Source organism: Sus scrofa, chromosome 13 (genome assembly GCF_054392235.1).
Source record: "Sus scrofa isolate SSC_HxYL_T2T_F1_AM1 chromosome 13, Sscrofa_HxYL_maternal_Yorkshire_Landrace_v2.0, whole genome shotgun sequence".
Taxonomy (NCBI): domain Eukaryota; kingdom Metazoa; phylum Chordata; class Mammalia; order Artiodactyla; family Suidae; genus Sus; species Sus scrofa.
In genome coordinates this window covers 177,509,638-177,528,651 of record NC_139395.1, presented here as the reverse complement: position 1 = coordinate 177,528,651, position 19,014 = coordinate 177,509,638, and the positions used below count along the sequence as shown (strand labels likewise).

General features: G+C 36.3%; 1 protein-coding gene across 1 annotated transcript; it reads left to right on the top strand.

Annotated features, from left to right (window-relative positions):
- Positions 1–17,227: 17,227 nt before the first annotated feature.
- Positions 17,228–18,169, top strand: LOC110256361 (olfactory receptor 5H2-like). The gene has a single exon (XM_084989989.1). The coding sequence runs from the start codon at positions 17,228–17,230 to the stop codon at positions 18,167–18,169; it is 942 nt and encodes a 313-aa protein (XP_084846115.1).
- The last annotated feature ends 845 nt before the right edge of the window (positions 18,170–19,014 follow it).

Genomic DNA, 19,014 nt, shown 5'->3' with positions numbered 1-19,014 from the left:
TGTTAATGTGGTGTATGAGGTTGATTAATTTCCATTATGTTGAATCATCCTTGTGATCTTGGGATGAATCCCACCTGGTCATGCTGCATGATATTTTTTATATGTTGTTGGATTTGGTTGGCTAAAATTTTGTTGAGAATTTTTGTTTCTATGTTCATCAAAGATATTGGCATATGCGGCATCCCATAGATTCGGAGTGGTTGTGTCTTCATTATCATTTGTCTTGAGGTATTTTTAAATTTCCTTCTTGATTTCCTATTGACCCATTGGTTTTGTAGTAGCAGGTTGTTTAGTCTCCATGTAGTAGGTTTTTTCTCATTTCTTTTCCTGTGGTTGATTTCTAGTTTCATGCCATTGTGATCAGAGAAGATACTTGGAATAATTTCTATACTCTTAAATTTCTTGAGGTTAGCTTTGTGCTCCAGTATGTGATCCATTCTTGAGAATGTTTGATGTGTACTTGAGAAGACTGTGTGCTCAGATTTTTTTGGATGTAATGTCCTGAAAATGTCAATTAAGTCTAACTTGTCTATTGTGTCCTTTAGGATCTCTGTTGCCTGATTGATTTTCTGTCTAGAGGTGCTACCCATTGATGTGAGTGGGGTTTTAACATCTCCTACTATGACTGTATTCCCATCAATTTCTCCTTTTATGTCTATTTCTATTTGTTTTATTGTATTTGTCTGTTAGTATATGGGTGCTCCTATGTTAGGGGCATATATATATATATTGACAATTGTAATATCCTCTTCTTGAATGGATCCTTTTACCATGGAATAGTGTCCTTCTTTGTCTTTCTTTATGGCCTTCATTTTAAAGTCTATTTTGTCTGATATGAGTATTTCAACTCACAGATTTGCAGGAAGATTTTATGCAGTGCACTGCAATGCTCAGTACACAAATCCTTTGCTTGCAACACTCTCCTTCCCTGGGCTCCCTTCAGGTCTCCATTGAAATGTCACTTCCTTGTCATGATTTTCCCTCAGTATCCCATAGTGGTTGATACTCTTGGCCAGGTCTTGCTATGATTCACTGTATCAATTATAAATGTAGAGATATTTTTATCTGGATAATTGCCCTTTTCTTCTCTATACATATTGTAATTTCTTGGAGGCAGGGACTACACTTTTGTTCCTGCCTCTTCTTCCTGTGCTGAGGCAATGTTTCTAGCTTATTATGAGTAATTGCTCAACTTTTGAAATAAATTACTAAAATATTTCTTTCATATTTTATTTCAATAAAATATAGAAACTAATAAAAGTTCATAACTGTTAATATTTTTTAGGGGCCCCACCTGCAGCACATGGAAGTTCCCTAGCCAAGGGTTGAGTCAGAGTTGAAGCTGTTGGCCTATGCCCCTGCCATGGCAGCACCAGATGCAAGATTAACTTTTGTCTTATTGTAGGTTTATAGGAACATGACCAGTCCTAGGTGGCCAGTTGCAAGAACAAAGGATTCCTGCTCCAAGAAGTTTGCAAATGACCAGCCCCACCCCTTTCTCTTTTAGTATAAAAGAAGCCAGAATTCTTTCATAAGTAAGGTCCTTTGGAATACGAGTCCATTATCTTCTTGGTCTTCTGGTTTGCCAGATAAAGTTGCTATTCCTTGGCCTGACAATTCTTCTCTCAATTTATTGGTCTGTTTTACAGCAAGTAGTAGGATCTTGGACTCAGTAACATTCCCACTTGTGGTGGTTGTTGTTTTGCTATTGCAAATGTTGCCATTACAAACATTGCTTTAAATACACATATATATTTACACTGTATATATATATGTGTGTGTGTGTGTGTATGTGTGTGTGTGTGTATATACACTGATCCTTCCGTAATGGAAAATTGTCCAGTATAATCAACCTGTCACCAGGTTGGTGGCAAATTATCCCAATGAATGGTTCTATACTAGGGACTCAATGTTGTTATCTGTGCCTCTGTGCTGAGAGACTGGCACTCAGAAATGGCCTTAACCAATCTGGGCATGGTGAGAGAAGTCCGTGTGGCTGAGCTGCTCCCATGGCTCCTTTTTCTCTTGAGGCTATTAGGTATGGCAGTGTTACCTGGAGAATGAGATGGACTACGGTACACAGAAGGGGTCATCCTATCCACTTCATTATTAATCCTCCACTGCTGAAGTTATCCTTCAGCTAGCATTCTCATGGCACACAAATAACTTCAGGATTATGTGTATTTAAAATGATCTATCCACATACTTCCACAAATTTCCTTGTCATCAATTTTCCACTATTATTGCTTCACATTCTCTTACTATCCAGGTAAACTATTGCCTAAAGCTCATGCATCATTATATAATCATATGTCTGGCCATTTTACCTTTGAGGCAAGTTAACTACCAGGTGGACTCCTCCAAGTTCTGCCCTTTGGGAGGATTTTTCCATCATCACTCTCCTTCAGGGGTGTCCCAGAAATGGAAGTAGTGCCATACTTGTCAGTTTTGGATGGTGTCATAAGGTGCTTTGACTCTTTTTGGTTGTAAGAGGGGCCAGATGCAACACCTTAGATCTCCCTTACAAGGTATACCTCCCCATGACCCACCAAAGTGACATTCTAGAAATTTAACCGAGTTAAATGGGTCCTTAATTTTGGATAGATTTATTTATCACCTCTGTCTGCAAATGTCTACCAATAAGTCTATTGGAGTTCCTATTTCTGCTCATTATGTCCAATCAGCATAATGTAACACTGTGATACCTTGTTGGAGAGGAAGAAATCAAGATCCTACAGAAAATGTTTTAAAATCATATATGCAACTAAAAAGCCTTATATCTGGGATATATGGAAAATTCTCAACATTCTATAATGAGAAAATAAAGAATTCAATTAAAAAAGTGAAAATTTGGCAGACACTTCACTAAGAAATACATATGTCATATAAGGGAACACATATATGCTAAATATAAATTTTTATTGGGGAAATGCAAATTAAAAACACAATGAGATGTCATGACCTACCTATTGAAAAAACTAAAATTGAAAATAATGCCATTTGCTGCAACACGGATGGAACTAGAGACTCTCATAATGAGTGAAGTAAGTTAGAAAGAGAAAGACCACAACCATATATCAGTTACTCATATCTGGTATCTAATATACAGCACAAATGAACCTTTCCACAGAAAAGAAAAATGGACTTGGAGAATAGACTTATTGTTGCCCAGGTGAGGGGGAGGGATTGGGATCTTTGGGTTAACAGATGCAAACTATCACTTTGGGAATGGGTAAGTAATGAGATCCTGCTGTATAGCATGAGAACTGTGTCTAGATATTTACAACAGAGCATGAAAATGGGAGAAAAAATTACATATGCATGTATATGTAACTGGGTACCCATGCTGTACAGTGGGGAAAAAAAGTGTGTTGAGGTAAATAACAATAAAAAAAAGAAAAGACTACTTATACTGGAAGCAACAATATCATACACCACACTAATAAAAGTCAAAAACCACATGATCATCTCAACAGATGCAGAAAAAGCATCTGACAAAGTCCAACATCCATCCATTATCAAATTCTTACCAAAGTGAGTATAGGGGAACAAACCTTAACATAATCTAAGCCATTTATGACAAACCTATAGCAAAGATAATACTCAATGGAGAAAATCTGAAAGCCTTCCCACTAAAATCTGGAACAAGACAGGGATATCCACTCTCACCACTGTTATTCAACATAGTATTGGAAGTTCTAGCCACAGCAATCAGACAAACAAAAGAAATAAAAGTCATCCAAATAGGAAGAGAAGAGATAACATGGTCACTGTATGCAGATGACATGATACTATACATACAAAACCCTAAGGACGCAACCTAAAAACGACTTGAACTGATTAATAAACTCACCAAAGTAGCAGGATATCAGACTAACAGTCAGAAATGGGTCAAATTTCTGTATACCAACAATGAAATATTAGAAAAGGAATACAAAAATACAATAGCATTTATAAATTTCACGTCGAATACAGCAATACAAAACCCAGGCTAAACAAAATATGAAAGGACTTTAAACCAAAAAGAAAAGAAGGAAAGAAAGGGAGGAAAAAGAAAAAAAAAAGAGGAAGAACTAGGATTGAGGAAGCCACAATCAGAGGACAGTCACTCAAGTAAGCCAGCATATGGATTTAATCATGAACATGTCTAAAACAAAATAAAATTAAAAAAGAAAAAAAGTCATCAAAATCATAAAATGTGGGCAAGGGAAGTAAGGAAATAAATAGATTAAAAGTTTTTTTTTGTTTCTCTTCTTAATTTTAGTATAGCAATGAAGTGTTTGAACCTACAAAACTATCAGGCTAAAACAATAATAGGAAGGGGTTAGCATACTTAAAAAACAGGGCACCCACAAACCAAAACCAAACATTGCTTTCACAAAAAATGAAAAAAAAAACACTCAAGTAGAAAATAATCAGAGACCATCCAACCAAAAAAAGAAAGGAAGAATGGAGAACCATAGAATCAACTGGAACACGAGGTTCAAAATGGCAATAAATAATCATCTATCAATTATCACCTTAAATGTCAATGGACTGAATGCTCCAATCAAAAGACACAGAGTGGCTGAGTGGATAAAAATGCAGAAACCTTCAATCTGCTGCCTACAAGAAACTCACCTTAGGACAAAGGATACATATAGATTGAGATTGAAGGGGTGGGAAAAAATATTTCATGACAATAGATGTGACAGGAAAGGAGGAGTTGCAATACTCATATCAGACAAAATAGACTTTAAAACAAAAGACATAAAGGAAGACAAAGAAGGACACTATTTAATGATTAAGAGATTCATCCAAGAAGAGGATATTGCTATCGTCAACATATATGCCCCAAATACAGGAGCACCCAGATACATACAACAAATATTAACAGACATAAAGGGAGAAATTGATGGGAATACAATCATAGTAGGAGACTTTAATACTCCACTCACATCAATGGACAGCACCTCTAGACAGAAAACCAATAAGGCAACAGACATCCTAAAGGAAACAATAGAAAAGTTAGACTTGATGGACATCGTCAGGACACTACATCAAAAAAAAAAAAAATAAGAATACACATTATTCTCAAGTGCACATGGAACATTCTCAAGAATCAACCACATATTGGGACACAAAGCTAACCTCAACGAATTTAAGAGCATAGCAATTATTTCAAGTATCTTCTCTGACCACAATGGCATGAAACTAGTAATCAACCACAAGAAAAGGAAAGAGAAAAAATCTACCACATGGAGACTAAACAACATGCTACTAAAAAAACCAATGGGTCAATGAGGAAATCAAGAAGAAAATTAAAAAATACCTTGAAACAAAGGATAATGAAGACACAACCTCTCAAAATCTATGGGATGCTGCGAAAGCAGTGCTCATAGGGAAATTCATAGTGATACAGGCCTTCCTCAAATAAGAAGAAAGATCCCAAATTGACAACTTAACCCTCCACCTAAACGAATTAGAAAAAGAAGAACAAAAAAGTCCTAAAGTCAGCAGAAGGAAGGAAATTATAAAGATCAAAGACGAAATCAATAAAATAGAGACTCAAAAAACAATAGAGAAAATTAATAAAACCAAGAGCTGGTTCTTTGAAAAGGTAAACAAAATTGACAAACCCCTGGCCAGACTCACTGAAAGGAGGAGAGAAAGAACTCAAATAAACAAAATTAGAAATGAAAAAGGAGAAATCACAACGGATACAGCAGAAATACAAAAAACCATAAGAGAATACTATGAACAACTATATGCCAATAAATTTGACAATCTGGAAGAAACGGACAATTTTCTAGAATCTTACAGCCTGCCAAAATTGAATCAAGAAGAAACAGACCAACTGAACAGACCAATCACTAGAAATGAAATTGAAGATGTCGTAAAAACACTTCCTACAAATAAACGTCCTGGACCAGATGGCTTCACAGGTGAATTCGACCAAACATACAAGGAGGAACTGGTGCCCATCCTCCTTAAACTTTTCCAATAGGTTGAAGAAGAAGGAACACTCCCAAAGACATTCTATGACTCCATCACCCTAATTCCAAAACCAGACAAAGATACCACCAAAAAAGAAAACTATTGCTCATTATCTCTGATGAATATAGACACAAAAATTCTCAACAAAATCTTAGCCAACCGAATCCAACAACATATCAAAAAGATCATACGGCATGACCAGGTAGGGTTCATCCCAGTTTCAAAAGGATGGTTTGACATATGCAAATCAATCAACGGCATACACCACACTAACAAAAGAAAAGTAAAAAACCATATGATCATCTCAATAGCTGCAGAAAAAGCATTTGACAAAGTCCAACATCCATTCATGATCAAGACCCTCGCCAACGTGGGTATAGAGGGAACATTCCTTAATATAATCAAAGCCTTTTATGACAAACCCACAGCAAATAAATACTTAATGGAGAAAAACTGACAGCCCTCTCACTCAAATCTGGAACAATACGAGGATGGCCACTCTCACCACTGCTATTCAACATAGTTTGGAAGTCCTAGCCACAGAAATTAGACAAACAAAAGAAATAAAAGGCATCCAAGGAAGAGAAGATATAAAACTGTCACTGTATGCAGATGACATGATACCATACATACAAAACCCTAAGGAGTCAACCCCCAAAGTGACTTGAACTGATTAATAAATTGAGCAAAGTAGCAGGGTATCAGACTAACATTCAGATATCAGTTGCATTTCTGTATACCAGCAATGACATATTGGAAAAGGAATACAAAAATACAACACCGTTTAAAAATTGCACCTCAAAAAATCAAATACCTGGGAATACACCTGACCAAAGAGGTAAAGGACCTATATGCCGAGAACTATAAAACTTTAATCAAAGAAATCAAAGAAGATGTAAAGAAATGGAAAGATATTCCATGTTCCTGGATTGGGAAAATCAATATTGTAAAAATGGCCATCCTACCCAAAGAAATCTACAGATTCAATGCAATCCCTATCAAATTACCCATGACATTTTTCACAGAACTACAACAAACAATCCAAACATTTACATGGAACAACAAAAGACCCAGAATTTCCAAGGCAATCCTGAGAAACAAAAACCAAGCAGGGGGCATAACTCTCCCAGACTTGAAGCAATATTACAAAGCCATAGTCATTAAAACAGTGTGGTACTTGCATCAAAACAGACATACAGACTAATGGAACAGGATAGAGAATCCGGAAATAAACCCTGACACCTATGGTCAATTAATCTTTGACAAGGGAAGCAAGAACATAAAATGGGAAAAAGAAAGTCTATTCAGCAAGCATTGCTGGGAAACCTGGACAGCTGCATGCAAAACAATGAAACTAGAACACACCCTCACACCATGCACCAAAATAAACTCCAAATGGCTGAAAGAGTTAAATACACAACAGGACACCATCAAACCCCTAGAAGAGAACATAGGCAAAACACTCTCTGACATCAACATCATGAATATTTTCTCAGGTCAGTCTCCCAAAGCACGGGAAATAAGAGCAAAAATAAACCCATGGGACCTCATCAAACTGAAAAGCTTTTGCACAGCAAAGGAAACCAAAGAGAAAACAAAAAGACAACTTTCAGAATGGGAGAAAATAGTTTCAAGTGATGCAATGGACAAGGGCTTAATCTCTAGAATATATAAACAAGTTATACAACCCAACAGCAAAAAAGCCAATCAAGCAATGGAAAAATGATCAAAAGACCTGAATAGACCATTCTTCAAGGAAGATATACAAATGGCCAATGAGCACATGAGAAAATGCTCAACATCGCTGATTATAAGAGAAATGCAAATCAAAACTACCATGAGATACCACCTCACACCAGTCAGAATGGCCATCATTAAGAAGTCCACAAATAACAAGTTCTGGAGGGGGTATGGAGAAAAGGGAACCCTCCTACACTGTTGCTGGGAATGTCAACTGGTACAGCCACTATGGAGAACAGTTTGGAGATACCTTAGAAATCTATACATAGAACTTCCATATGACCCTGCAATCCCACTCTTGGGCATATATCCAGACAAAACTCTACTTAAAAGAGACACGTGCACCCGCATGTTCATTGCAGCACTATTCACAATAGCCAGGACATGGAAACAACCCAAATGTCCACCAACAGATGATTGTATTAGGAAGATGTGTTATATATACACAATGGAATAGTACTCATCCATAAAAAAGAATGACATAATGCCATTAGCAGCAACATGGATCAAACTAGAGATTCTCATACTGAGTGAAAGGAGTCAGAAAGACAAAGACAAATACTATATGACATCACTTTTAACTGGAATCTTATATATAGCACAAGTGAACATTTCCACAGAAGAGAAAATCATGGACTTGGAGAATAGGCTTATGGCTGCCTGGAGGGAGAGGGAGGGAGTGGGAGGGATCGGGAGCTTGGGCTTATCAGACACAACTTGGAATGGATTTACAAGGAGATCCTGCTGAGTAGCATTGAGAACTATGTCTAGATACCTATATTGTAGCAGATCAAAGGGTGGGAAAAAATGTATACATGTAGAAGTAACTTGGTCCCCATGCTGTACAGCAGAAAAAAAATAAAAATAAAATTCATATGCAAAAAAGATGAATGTATAAAAATGTCGTATGTATACACAATGGAATACTACTTGGTCATATTAAAAGTATGAAATAATGTCATTTGCAGCAACATGGATGGACCTAGAGATGGTCATACTAAGTAAGTCAGAAGGAGAAAGACAAATACCATATATCACTTATACATAGAATGTAAAATATGACACAAATGAACTTATCTATGAAGCAGAAACAGACTCACAGACATAGAGAACTGACTTGTGGTTGCTGAGTAGGAGGGAATATAGAAGGATGGGGTTGGGAGTTGGGGATTAGTAGATGCAAACTAGTATACACAGAATGGGAAAACAACAAGGTCCTACTGTATAGCACTGGGGGCTTTATTCAATAGCCTGTGATAAACCATAATGGAAAAAATATGAAAAAGAATGTATATATATGTATGACTAAGTCACTTTGTTGTACATCAGAAATTAATACAACATCATAAATCAACTGTACTTCAATAAAATTAAAAAGAAATAAAATAAAATAAAATAAAATAAAATTGCACCTCAAAAATAAAATACCAGGGAATACACCCGACCAAAGAGGTAAAGGACTTATATGGCAAGAACTATAAAACATTAATCAAGGAAATTAATGAAGATGTAAAGAAACAGAAAGGTATTCCATGTTCCTGGATTGGAAAAATTAATATTGTAAAAATGGCCAGACTACCCTAAGCAATCTACAGATTCAATGCAATCCCTATCAAATTACCCATGACATTTTTCACAGAACTAGAACAATCCAAAAATTTATATGGAACCAGAAAGACCCAGAATTGCCAAAGTAATCCTGAGAAACAAAAACAAGGCAGAAGGCATAACTCTCCTAGACTTCAGGCAATATTCCAAAGCCACAGTCTTCAAAACAGTGTGGTACTGATACCAAACAGACAGGCAGACCAATGGAACAGAATAGAGAGCCCAGAAATAAACCCAGACACATATGGTCAATTAACCTTTGACAAAGGAGACAAAAACAAATGGGAAAAACACAGTATTTTCAGCAAGTGGCACTGGGAAAACAGGACAGCCACATATAATCAATGAAACTGGAAGACACCCTCACACCATGCATAAAAATAAACTCAAAATTGGCTGAAAGACTTAAATGTAATGCAAGACACCATTAAACTCCTGGAAAAGAACATTGGGAGACATTCTCTGACATCAATCTTATGAATATTTTCTCAGGTCAATCTCCCAAGTCAACAGAAATAAAGCAAAAATAAACCAATGTGACCTAATTGCCGGAGTCCAGCTCTAGCAGCCAGGGATGCACACCCTGTTGGGGATGGACGGTGTTGGCACATGCACATGCAGACAGCCTCTTTCTCTCTTTTCAGAGCACTGAAGTGCTCAAATTTTATTGGCATAGATGATCATTTATATAGACAGTTTTTAATTACACCACAATGTTAAAAGAACACCTGAAGGTTAGGTTCTAAAGGTACACTCTTAGATTATGTTTTCTGATCACATGATACAGTAGTTATGCATTATGTTCTAAGATCTTTAATTAAAACTAAGATTAATAAGCACAAAACATCATGAGTACAAAACATCATGTGAAAATAAGAAGATTCATTACAAAGCATCTTGTGGTTAGCTAACAGATAAAAAGGCTACAGACATAAGGATTTGGCATTCACAAATCTTGTTTTTAGGTTAATGCTTATCTTCAAAGCATCATGGCAAGAAGACAGTACGAGAAAATATAAATCAACTTAACTAGGTATCACTTAAAAGCTTCTAAAATCAAGGACAAAACTCATAGCTAGGTTTCTTTTTATCATGAATAATATATGCCTAACTTCTATGAACCTCATTAAAATCATAACTCTAAAGTTTACTGTATAACTAGTTAGTAGATAAACACTATGTTTTTAATTAAATTGGATTTGAATAGGGGAAAGTCCATCAGGATGAAATTCTTATTATATTATTGTTGTAATTTTGTTAAATCACAAATCACCACAGGAAAATAAGAATGGAAAATAAGAATAATAAGCAAATAACAGGAAAGACTGAGGAAAAACTGAATAACAAGTAAAACAACAGGAAAACTAGGTCACCAGAGAAACAATCCATGTTCTCCGGCACAAACATGGAAACTGTTTACTGGGAAAGCCCCAATTCTTCTCCTTCAATGTCAACATGAGAGCCATGTAATCTGAGGCCTGCCCTCGGTTTTTCACCATACAGGCAGGCTTTTATCCTGACCAGAAGCCCACCTTCAGCTTTCACCATTCAGGCGAGCTCCCTTCCTTGGTTAGGAACCTGCCTTCGGGTTTTTCTGCCATCAGGCAAGGTCCCTTCCTCGAGTCCCTGCATCTCCTCAGCTCCACACACCTAGTCAAACTGACAAGCTTTTGCACAGCAAAGGAAACCAGAAAGAAAACAAAAAGACAACTTACAGAATGGGAGAAAATAGTTTCAACTGATGCCACTGATAAGGGCCTGATCTCTAAAATATACAAACAACTTATACAACTCAACAGCAAAAAAGCCAACAACCCAATGGAAAAAGGCAAAGGACCTGAACAAACATTTCTCCAAGGAAGATATACAGATGGTCAACAAGCACTTGAAACAATGCTCAACAGCAAAATTACTACAGAAATGCAAATCAAAACTACTGTGAGATACCACCTCACACCAGTCAGAATGGCCATCAATAATAAGTCTGCAAAACACAAATGTTGGAGGGGGTGTGGAGAAAAGGGAACCCTCCTGCACTGTTGGTGGGAATGTAAACTGGTACAGCCACTATGGAGAACAGTATGCAGGTACCTTTGAAATCTATACATAGAGCTATGATATGACCCAGCAATCCTACTTTTGGGCATATATCCAGACAAAACTTACCTTAAAAAAACACATGCACCCATATGTTCATTGCAGCACTATTCACAAGAGCCAAGACATGGAATCAACCCAAATGTCCACTGATAGATGATTGGATCAGGAAGATGTGTTATATATACTCAATGAAATACTACCCAGCCATAAAAAGAACAAAATAATGCCATTTATAGCAACATGGATGGAACTAGAGATTCTCATGCTGAGTGAAATAAGTCAGAAAGAGAAAGATAAATACCATATGATATCACTTATATCTGGTATTTAATATATGGCACAAAGGAATCTTTCCACAGAAAGGAAAATCATGGACTTGGAGAATAGACTAGTGGTTGCCAAGGGCGAAGGGGAGGGAGTGGGAGGTACTGGGACCTTGGAGTAAGTAGATGCAGAATGTTGCCTTCAGGATGTATTAGCAATGGAATCCTGCTGTGTAGCGTTGGGAACTCTGTCTAGTCAATTACAATGGAACATGTAATGTGAGAAAAAAGAATATATACATGTATGTGTAACTGGGTTACCATGCTGTACAGTAGGAAAAAAATATATAAAGAAATTAAAAAATAATAAAAATAAAAAACATAAAACAAAAAAACAATGCAGACATCTGTACGAAGAGATAGGCTAAAAAAAGTGTTAAAAATAATTACATAAAATTGCAGTAGGCAGTATATTTAAAACAAGCGTTTCTTAAGTTGGTTACTGATACACATTATACTGCTTACTCCCTCCTTCTGCTGAGTTTTCACAGTGAGTTCTCTTTTATCTATGTTTTTTTCCACACTATTTAAGATTCCACTAGCAAAATTCTAAGTACAAAGAATAATTGATTAATGAATAATAATACGTCCTTTGCTTTTCCTCTAGGTTCCAATCAAATCCTAAATGGAGGAATAGCATCCATAAGGATGCAGATTTGATCCCTGGTCTTGCTCAGTCAGTTAAGGATCTGTTGTGCTGTGAGATGTGATGTAGGTGGCAGACATGGCTTGGATCCAGTATTGTTGTGCCTGTGGTGTAGACCAGCAGCTAAAGCTTCTATTTGAGCCCTGGCTTGGGAACCTCCACATGCCACATCTGTGGCCCTAAAAAGCCAAAAAAAATGATGTCAATACAAAATGTGAGAATTTTCATATTACACTTACTAATGTCATTATTTTTCTCAATGAATATTTAATGTCAACTTCTCTGTTAATATGTAAAGGCAAATTGACATGTGGTCACTATGTTAAAAGAAATTTCTCCATACTTTTCCTTTAGGTTGGGATAAAGAACAAAGCCCCATCTACCCTCATATCTGATGTGATACCACAAACACTAGCTTCCCTTGCCCATTCTCACTCCTTTGTTTCTCTCTTTATATTCCTGCTATGTTTGCAATGTTTTGCTTTGTTTCTCTAATTAACTAGCTCTCTGATAAGCTATGCCTGCAGATGACAGAAGACACAGAGGAAGGCAAATGTCTAGAAACATCACCATGTTAGAAATGTAGACCCTCAGTCACCACCACTGAAACAGAATCTGCATTTAAGAAAATCTCCAGGAGTGTCGCAAAGATTAGAGTTTGAGAAGCAAAGATCTTCCCACAGTGGTCTTTGGTCATCTTTTTTCCTTTTCTCCTCCCACTGAATTTTGCCTAAGATTTCTCATCAGTTTTCAGCTTAAAGAGGGACGTTAGGTGTAGGTTTCAAATGTGAGCTACAATTTCCATGAGAAGGATAACTTTTTTTTTTTTTTGGTCTTTTTGCTATTTCTTGGGCCGCTCCCACAGCACATGGAGGTTCCCAGGCTAGGGGTCGAATCGGAGCTGCAGCCACCAGCCTACGCCAGAGCCACAGCAACGCGGGATCGGAGCTGCGTCCGCAACCTACACCACAGCTCATGGCAACGTCGGATCGTTAACCCACTGAGCAAGGCCAGGGACTGAACCCACAACCTCATGGCTCCTAGTCGGATTCATTAACCACTGCGCCACGACGGGAACTCGGAGAAGGATAACTTTCTAGAGATTGTATCCTGAAAAGAATTTAAGATGTTGGTCTTATTAGAATCATGCATGACTGGCTCAGACAAGACTATATTCATCAAAGAACTCAGAATATCGAGTTTGTAGATAAACCAGAGTTTGCATTAACATTTCAGAAGTGCCTCTGATGGAAAGTGGTGGCTCGAAGTGTAACTTCAATTGATAAACTGGAACTGTCTGCAATAACTTGATGTTTGTGATTTCGGTCTATAATGCCCTGTGAGACCTGGATTTCTCTTTACAGGTCCAAGTCCACAAAGCCCAGTAGAACAGCTTAGGTTTGTCATAAAGGGAATCCTATCAGGGGAATTACAATTCTTCACTCCTTCCCCTTTCAACAAATGTACCCAGTTGTACAACTGGTTAACTCTGTGTTCAAAATCAAATTCATATAAACAGCATTTTCCTGAGCTTGCAAAATGAATCCTCAGAAATGAACCAATGTGTAAAGAATTGCTACCCGTGGCTTTGTCATTCCAGTGCTCATATATTATTTTCTGTTTCAGAAAACCAAACACTGAAAGGATCTCAACAATTTTTTAACAGCTATTGGTAAGAGGGAATGATTTGTATAACATTCATTATGTTTTTACAGAAAGTTAAAATGTTGTAATAAAATGTATAATAATTTCATTTGGTTTACAGGATACTGAAATAGCTGGGTGAAAATGGAAACAAATAGCGAATAATCTGTATATTTTATTATTGTACATAAATTTAGATAAGAAAAAGAGCTCTGAGACTGCACTATAATTTTTATAATGTTTAATTATCCATTTTTCATAATTATAATTACTCCAAAAGATAAGTTTCTTTGAACTGGAATAGTAAACAAATTAAAAGTAGGTTAAAGCATTTAGCTCAAAACTTTACTGTGTAAGAAATCTTTTTGGTAATTGTGCTCAAAATATTTACTTTATTAAATTAACTACACTTTCTATTTTTACATCCACATCTTGTTATTTCATTAAAAAAATGCCAAAATAGTGAAAATATCCATCCAGTGTTCTTTTCAGCTTTCCACCTAAATAAGTACCACACAATGAACTGCAGATTTTTGATTATTTACTGTTTTGAGATTGCATGGAAGTAAAGCCCATTCTTAACAAATTCACATTTAACAACTGCACTTATTGGCATTGGATATTTATACTGCCTTTATTAAGGTCCATATTTGGATCAATTTTATTCTGCAAAGGAAACTTGTAGAGAAGCAAATGCCATTAAAAATACTTGAAAGATTTGTAGAGAAAGTCAGCTCTAATCACAAGTAAAAACAAGGAGAGAAACATCCTTTAAATATGAATAAGGCAAGGCTAGTATATTTAAACACAATAAAATTTTAATGTAAATTTAAAATTAAAGACTCTAATTCATACACCAATCCAATGAAAAAATAAAATTTGAATTTTGAATAAAAGAAAAAACAAGATTTCTCAGCCTTGAAAACTTTTGAGTTAAGGGAAATATTTCCCTCCCCCCCAAACTCTGAGACTTTCCCCTTATTTCCACTTCAGCCTTTCTCTGATACTTTCTCTCTCTCACCTCGTAATTTTGGAAGAATTTAATGCATTTTCTTGTGTGCACAGCATATATGTAACATGTTAGTTGGAGCTGTGAGCTTGCTATTGTCATTATTTGGAGATTAGCCATGAATTGGGAATTGTGTATGGGTGCCAAGTTGACAAGGTTGGATTTATGATGATTCATTTTAATGTGTCAAATTTGGCTGGGGAAAAAACATGTCCAGATATCTTGAAAAACATCATCTCTGGGTCTATCTGTGAGGCTGTTTCCAGAAGTGACTAGCATGGAATTGGTAGACTGAGTAAAGTCTATGGCTCTCTTCAATGTGAGGGGGCATCATGCAATGTGATGAGAGGCTGAGCTGAACAATAGCAACAGCAATAACAACAATAACAAAACAGTGGATGGTTGAACTTGCTTTCTGCTTGGCTCTCAGACACAGTCTTCTCATGCTCTTGGTGATTTTGGTTCTCAAGACTTCAGACTCAGTCAGAAATCTATACTATTGGCTCTATTGTCTCGGACCTTTGCATGTGACACCTCCTGCCCTGGGTCTCCTGCTTACAGAGGCAAGATTCTCAGCCTCATCAGTGCAAAAGCCATTATCATATAATAAAAACTTTTATATAGATACAGATTTATTTTCAAAGATCTATACATCTATCCCCCCTCAATATTTATATATATTTGCTTCTGTTACTCTGTACTCTCCTTTGCCTTTTTGAGTATTTTCCTCTCTTTAAGTTCCCAACACTCAGCTTTCCATTGTCCTCCTTCTTCTCAAGAAAGGAGGATCTTTCCTCCTGATCACTCTGCTCAGTAGCCTTTTCTGGTCTTTCCTTTTCTCCTCTTGTTTCAGCCAGAGCTCTTGGCTGCAAGAAGAAATGTGTTAATTGAATGGAAAATGATTCCAACAAAGAAATGGAAGTTGGAGAAACCCATTGGAGAAATGGTCAGGACACAAAGAAAGAAGTCAGAGAGATAACACCTAAAATCATGTTCCAGCTCTAACTCAATAAGTGCTACTGCCGTTGCTACTAAACTTGAATGCCACAACTCACACTGACAAGGCCATTGTTGTGGGTACAGGATGCATTTTCTGGGACCATGATGTTGTTCCTTTGGTTGACCTGGCAAGAAGAATTTTCTTTTTACACATTTGATCCTGGGTTTTTAATTCTATATCCACTGTAGATGAGTTTGAGTGGCTAACACTAGATCACGCACCTTCACTCTAGATTTAAGAGGAATGGGAAAGTCAGTTTGTAGAATTTTGGTTTCTAGAGTGGATGACAGTTTTTGTGTAGCACCAGGAGTCATGCTCCAAACTCCCACATTTTTGATTTGTTTGGCCTCACTGTGCATTGGAGCCAGGACCTTGCATTTGACAATAAATGTGACTCTTCATTCTGACTTATTCTGATCTATTTCTTTGTCTTCCTCATCACTCCTAATGCCACATCCATCATGTGGATTGAGAACTTCATATACTTTAAGTCACTTGGGGAGCAATCATTAAATGCATATTATTAAACTCCATTCATGATCTAATGATCCAATTTCTACAGTAATACTTCAGAATCTATATTTTGCACCAAAACCTCCCCAAAACAATTCTAACTGTGTAATCTGGTTTGGGAATCACTGGAAATAGCCACAGTTTCCTGATTACTGTTTATGACTTGAGTTTCTTCTCCTTGCAATGTTTTTAATTTCAAGATTAAGTGATGTTGCCACTCCCTTTCTAATAAGTTTTCATTTCTTGCCAACTGCTTGAAGAATGAAGTTCAATATCTTAATGTAGCATTCAAGTCATAATTTTAATTTTATACACAGGGCCTTTCTAACATCTTTACTTTGTTGCTGCATCCATGTCCTACACACAGAATCTCTTGACCTCATTCTATAGTATCCCCTAAATTTGCACATCTTGAGAATGCTTTTCTTATCTTCTAAATCTCATTTCTGTACAAAATTTTCAATGATATAACTGCATTGTTTTAACATAACATTTTCTATGAATACTTTTCATGTATCATAGTAAAAGTAAATAAAATAGAAATTATTCAAGTTAGTGGTTAATGTATGGTTTTGTTTAAGTTAACCTGAAGAAATTTACTGTTTAAAATTTTTGAATGACTTTTTTTCATTTACTGTATTTTATTTCAGAGGTCATCTATTAAGAATATGGAAACAAAAAATGTAACAGAATTGACAGAGTTTATTCTCTCAGGACTCAAGTATCAATCAGAGTGGCAAATCCCTCTGTTCCTGCTGTTCCTAATGATATATCTCATCACCCTCATGGGAAACCTTGGTCTGATTGCTCTCATCTGCAATAACCCTCAACTTCACATTCCTATGTACTTTTTCCTTGGGCATTTGGCCTTTGTGGATACTTGGTTGTCATCCACAGTGACTCCCAAGATGCTTATCAACTTCTTCGCTCAGAGTAAAATGATCTCTTTCTCTGAATGTGTGGTACAATTCTTTTCTTTTGCAGTCAGTGTAACAACAGAATGTTTTCTGCTGGCAACAATGGCATATGATCGCTATGTGGCCATTTGCAACCCATTACTTTATCCAGTGATTATAAGCAATAGCCTATGCATGAGAATGTTAGTCTCATCATATATAGGTGGCCTTCTTCATGCCTTAATTCATACAGGTTTTATATTCAGATTAACTTTCTGTATTTCTAACATAGTACATCACTTTTATTGTGATGCATTGCCATTAATTAAAATTTCTTGTACTGATCCTTCTATTAATGTTCTGATGATATTCATTTTCTCTGGCTCAATTCAGGTGTTCACCATACTGACAGTTCTTATCTCTTATGCACTTGTTATTTTTACAATTTTAAAAAACAAGTCTGTACAAAGCATAAGGAAGGCCTTCTCCACCTGTGGAGCCCACCTCCTCTCTGTCTCTTTATACTATGGGCCACTTCTCTTCATGTATGTGCGCCCTGGATCTACACAAGGAGGTGATCAAGATATGATGGACTCTTTATTTTACACTGTCATAATCCCTTTCTTAAATCCAATTATCTACAGCCTCAGAAATAAGGAAGTCATAGACACACTGAAAAAAGTGTTAAAGAAATATGGGTATGTGTCAAACTAATATCTGTTCTCCTTTCTAGTAAAACATTAACATGACTATATAGTTTACATGTTACTATGTGATGATTAGTGTTCAAAGTTTTTTGCATATATAATTTTCTTATTATTTTAATGATGAGATGTTAGTACCTAATAAATTCCTTAAAATACCTTTATATATTATTCAAAAACATAAAATTTTAATTAACTCTTTATAGAGCACTAAAATAAAATAAAAAACAAAACAAAAAGCATTTCATATGCTTGTATGTTCTTCATTGTAACTTTAAAAATGCATTAAGTACTGAAATAATGCTGTTCCTCTGTAGGGGACTTGTTTATGATGTCTTTGACATTTATAAACCATATAGTTAGAGAATTTAAACATATTTAACTCTACAATGGAGGCAGGTTGATATATAAGTGAATAGTTATAAATACCAGGAATTCCACCTGCCATCAAAAGGTCATGTATTTCACTTTACTTGGGGTCTGGTAAATTTCACTTGTTGTGGGGATCAACACTCCCTTCACTCAGAGAAATGGGAAAGCAGTGAGGGAAAAGGACAAGAGATCTAAGACAATGAAGACAGAGCTACAGTGTAACAGATGCTCTTAGTATAGCATGTTTCTTACAGAAAGACAGAGGCAAGTTGTCTCACTGCCTATGATGCCTTTTTAAGGTCCTTTGTAGCTGCATCTCTGTGCTGTTGCTCAATCTGCAAAGCTTCATTAACTAAGAAAGATAATAGACTGAAGAATTACTTTGGATAAGAAAGAAGTGGCACAATGGGGAAAATGATCAATATTCTAGAATCGCTTTAAAAAGCAAAATTAGTGAAAGAAAAAGTAACATGTAAAGGGTAC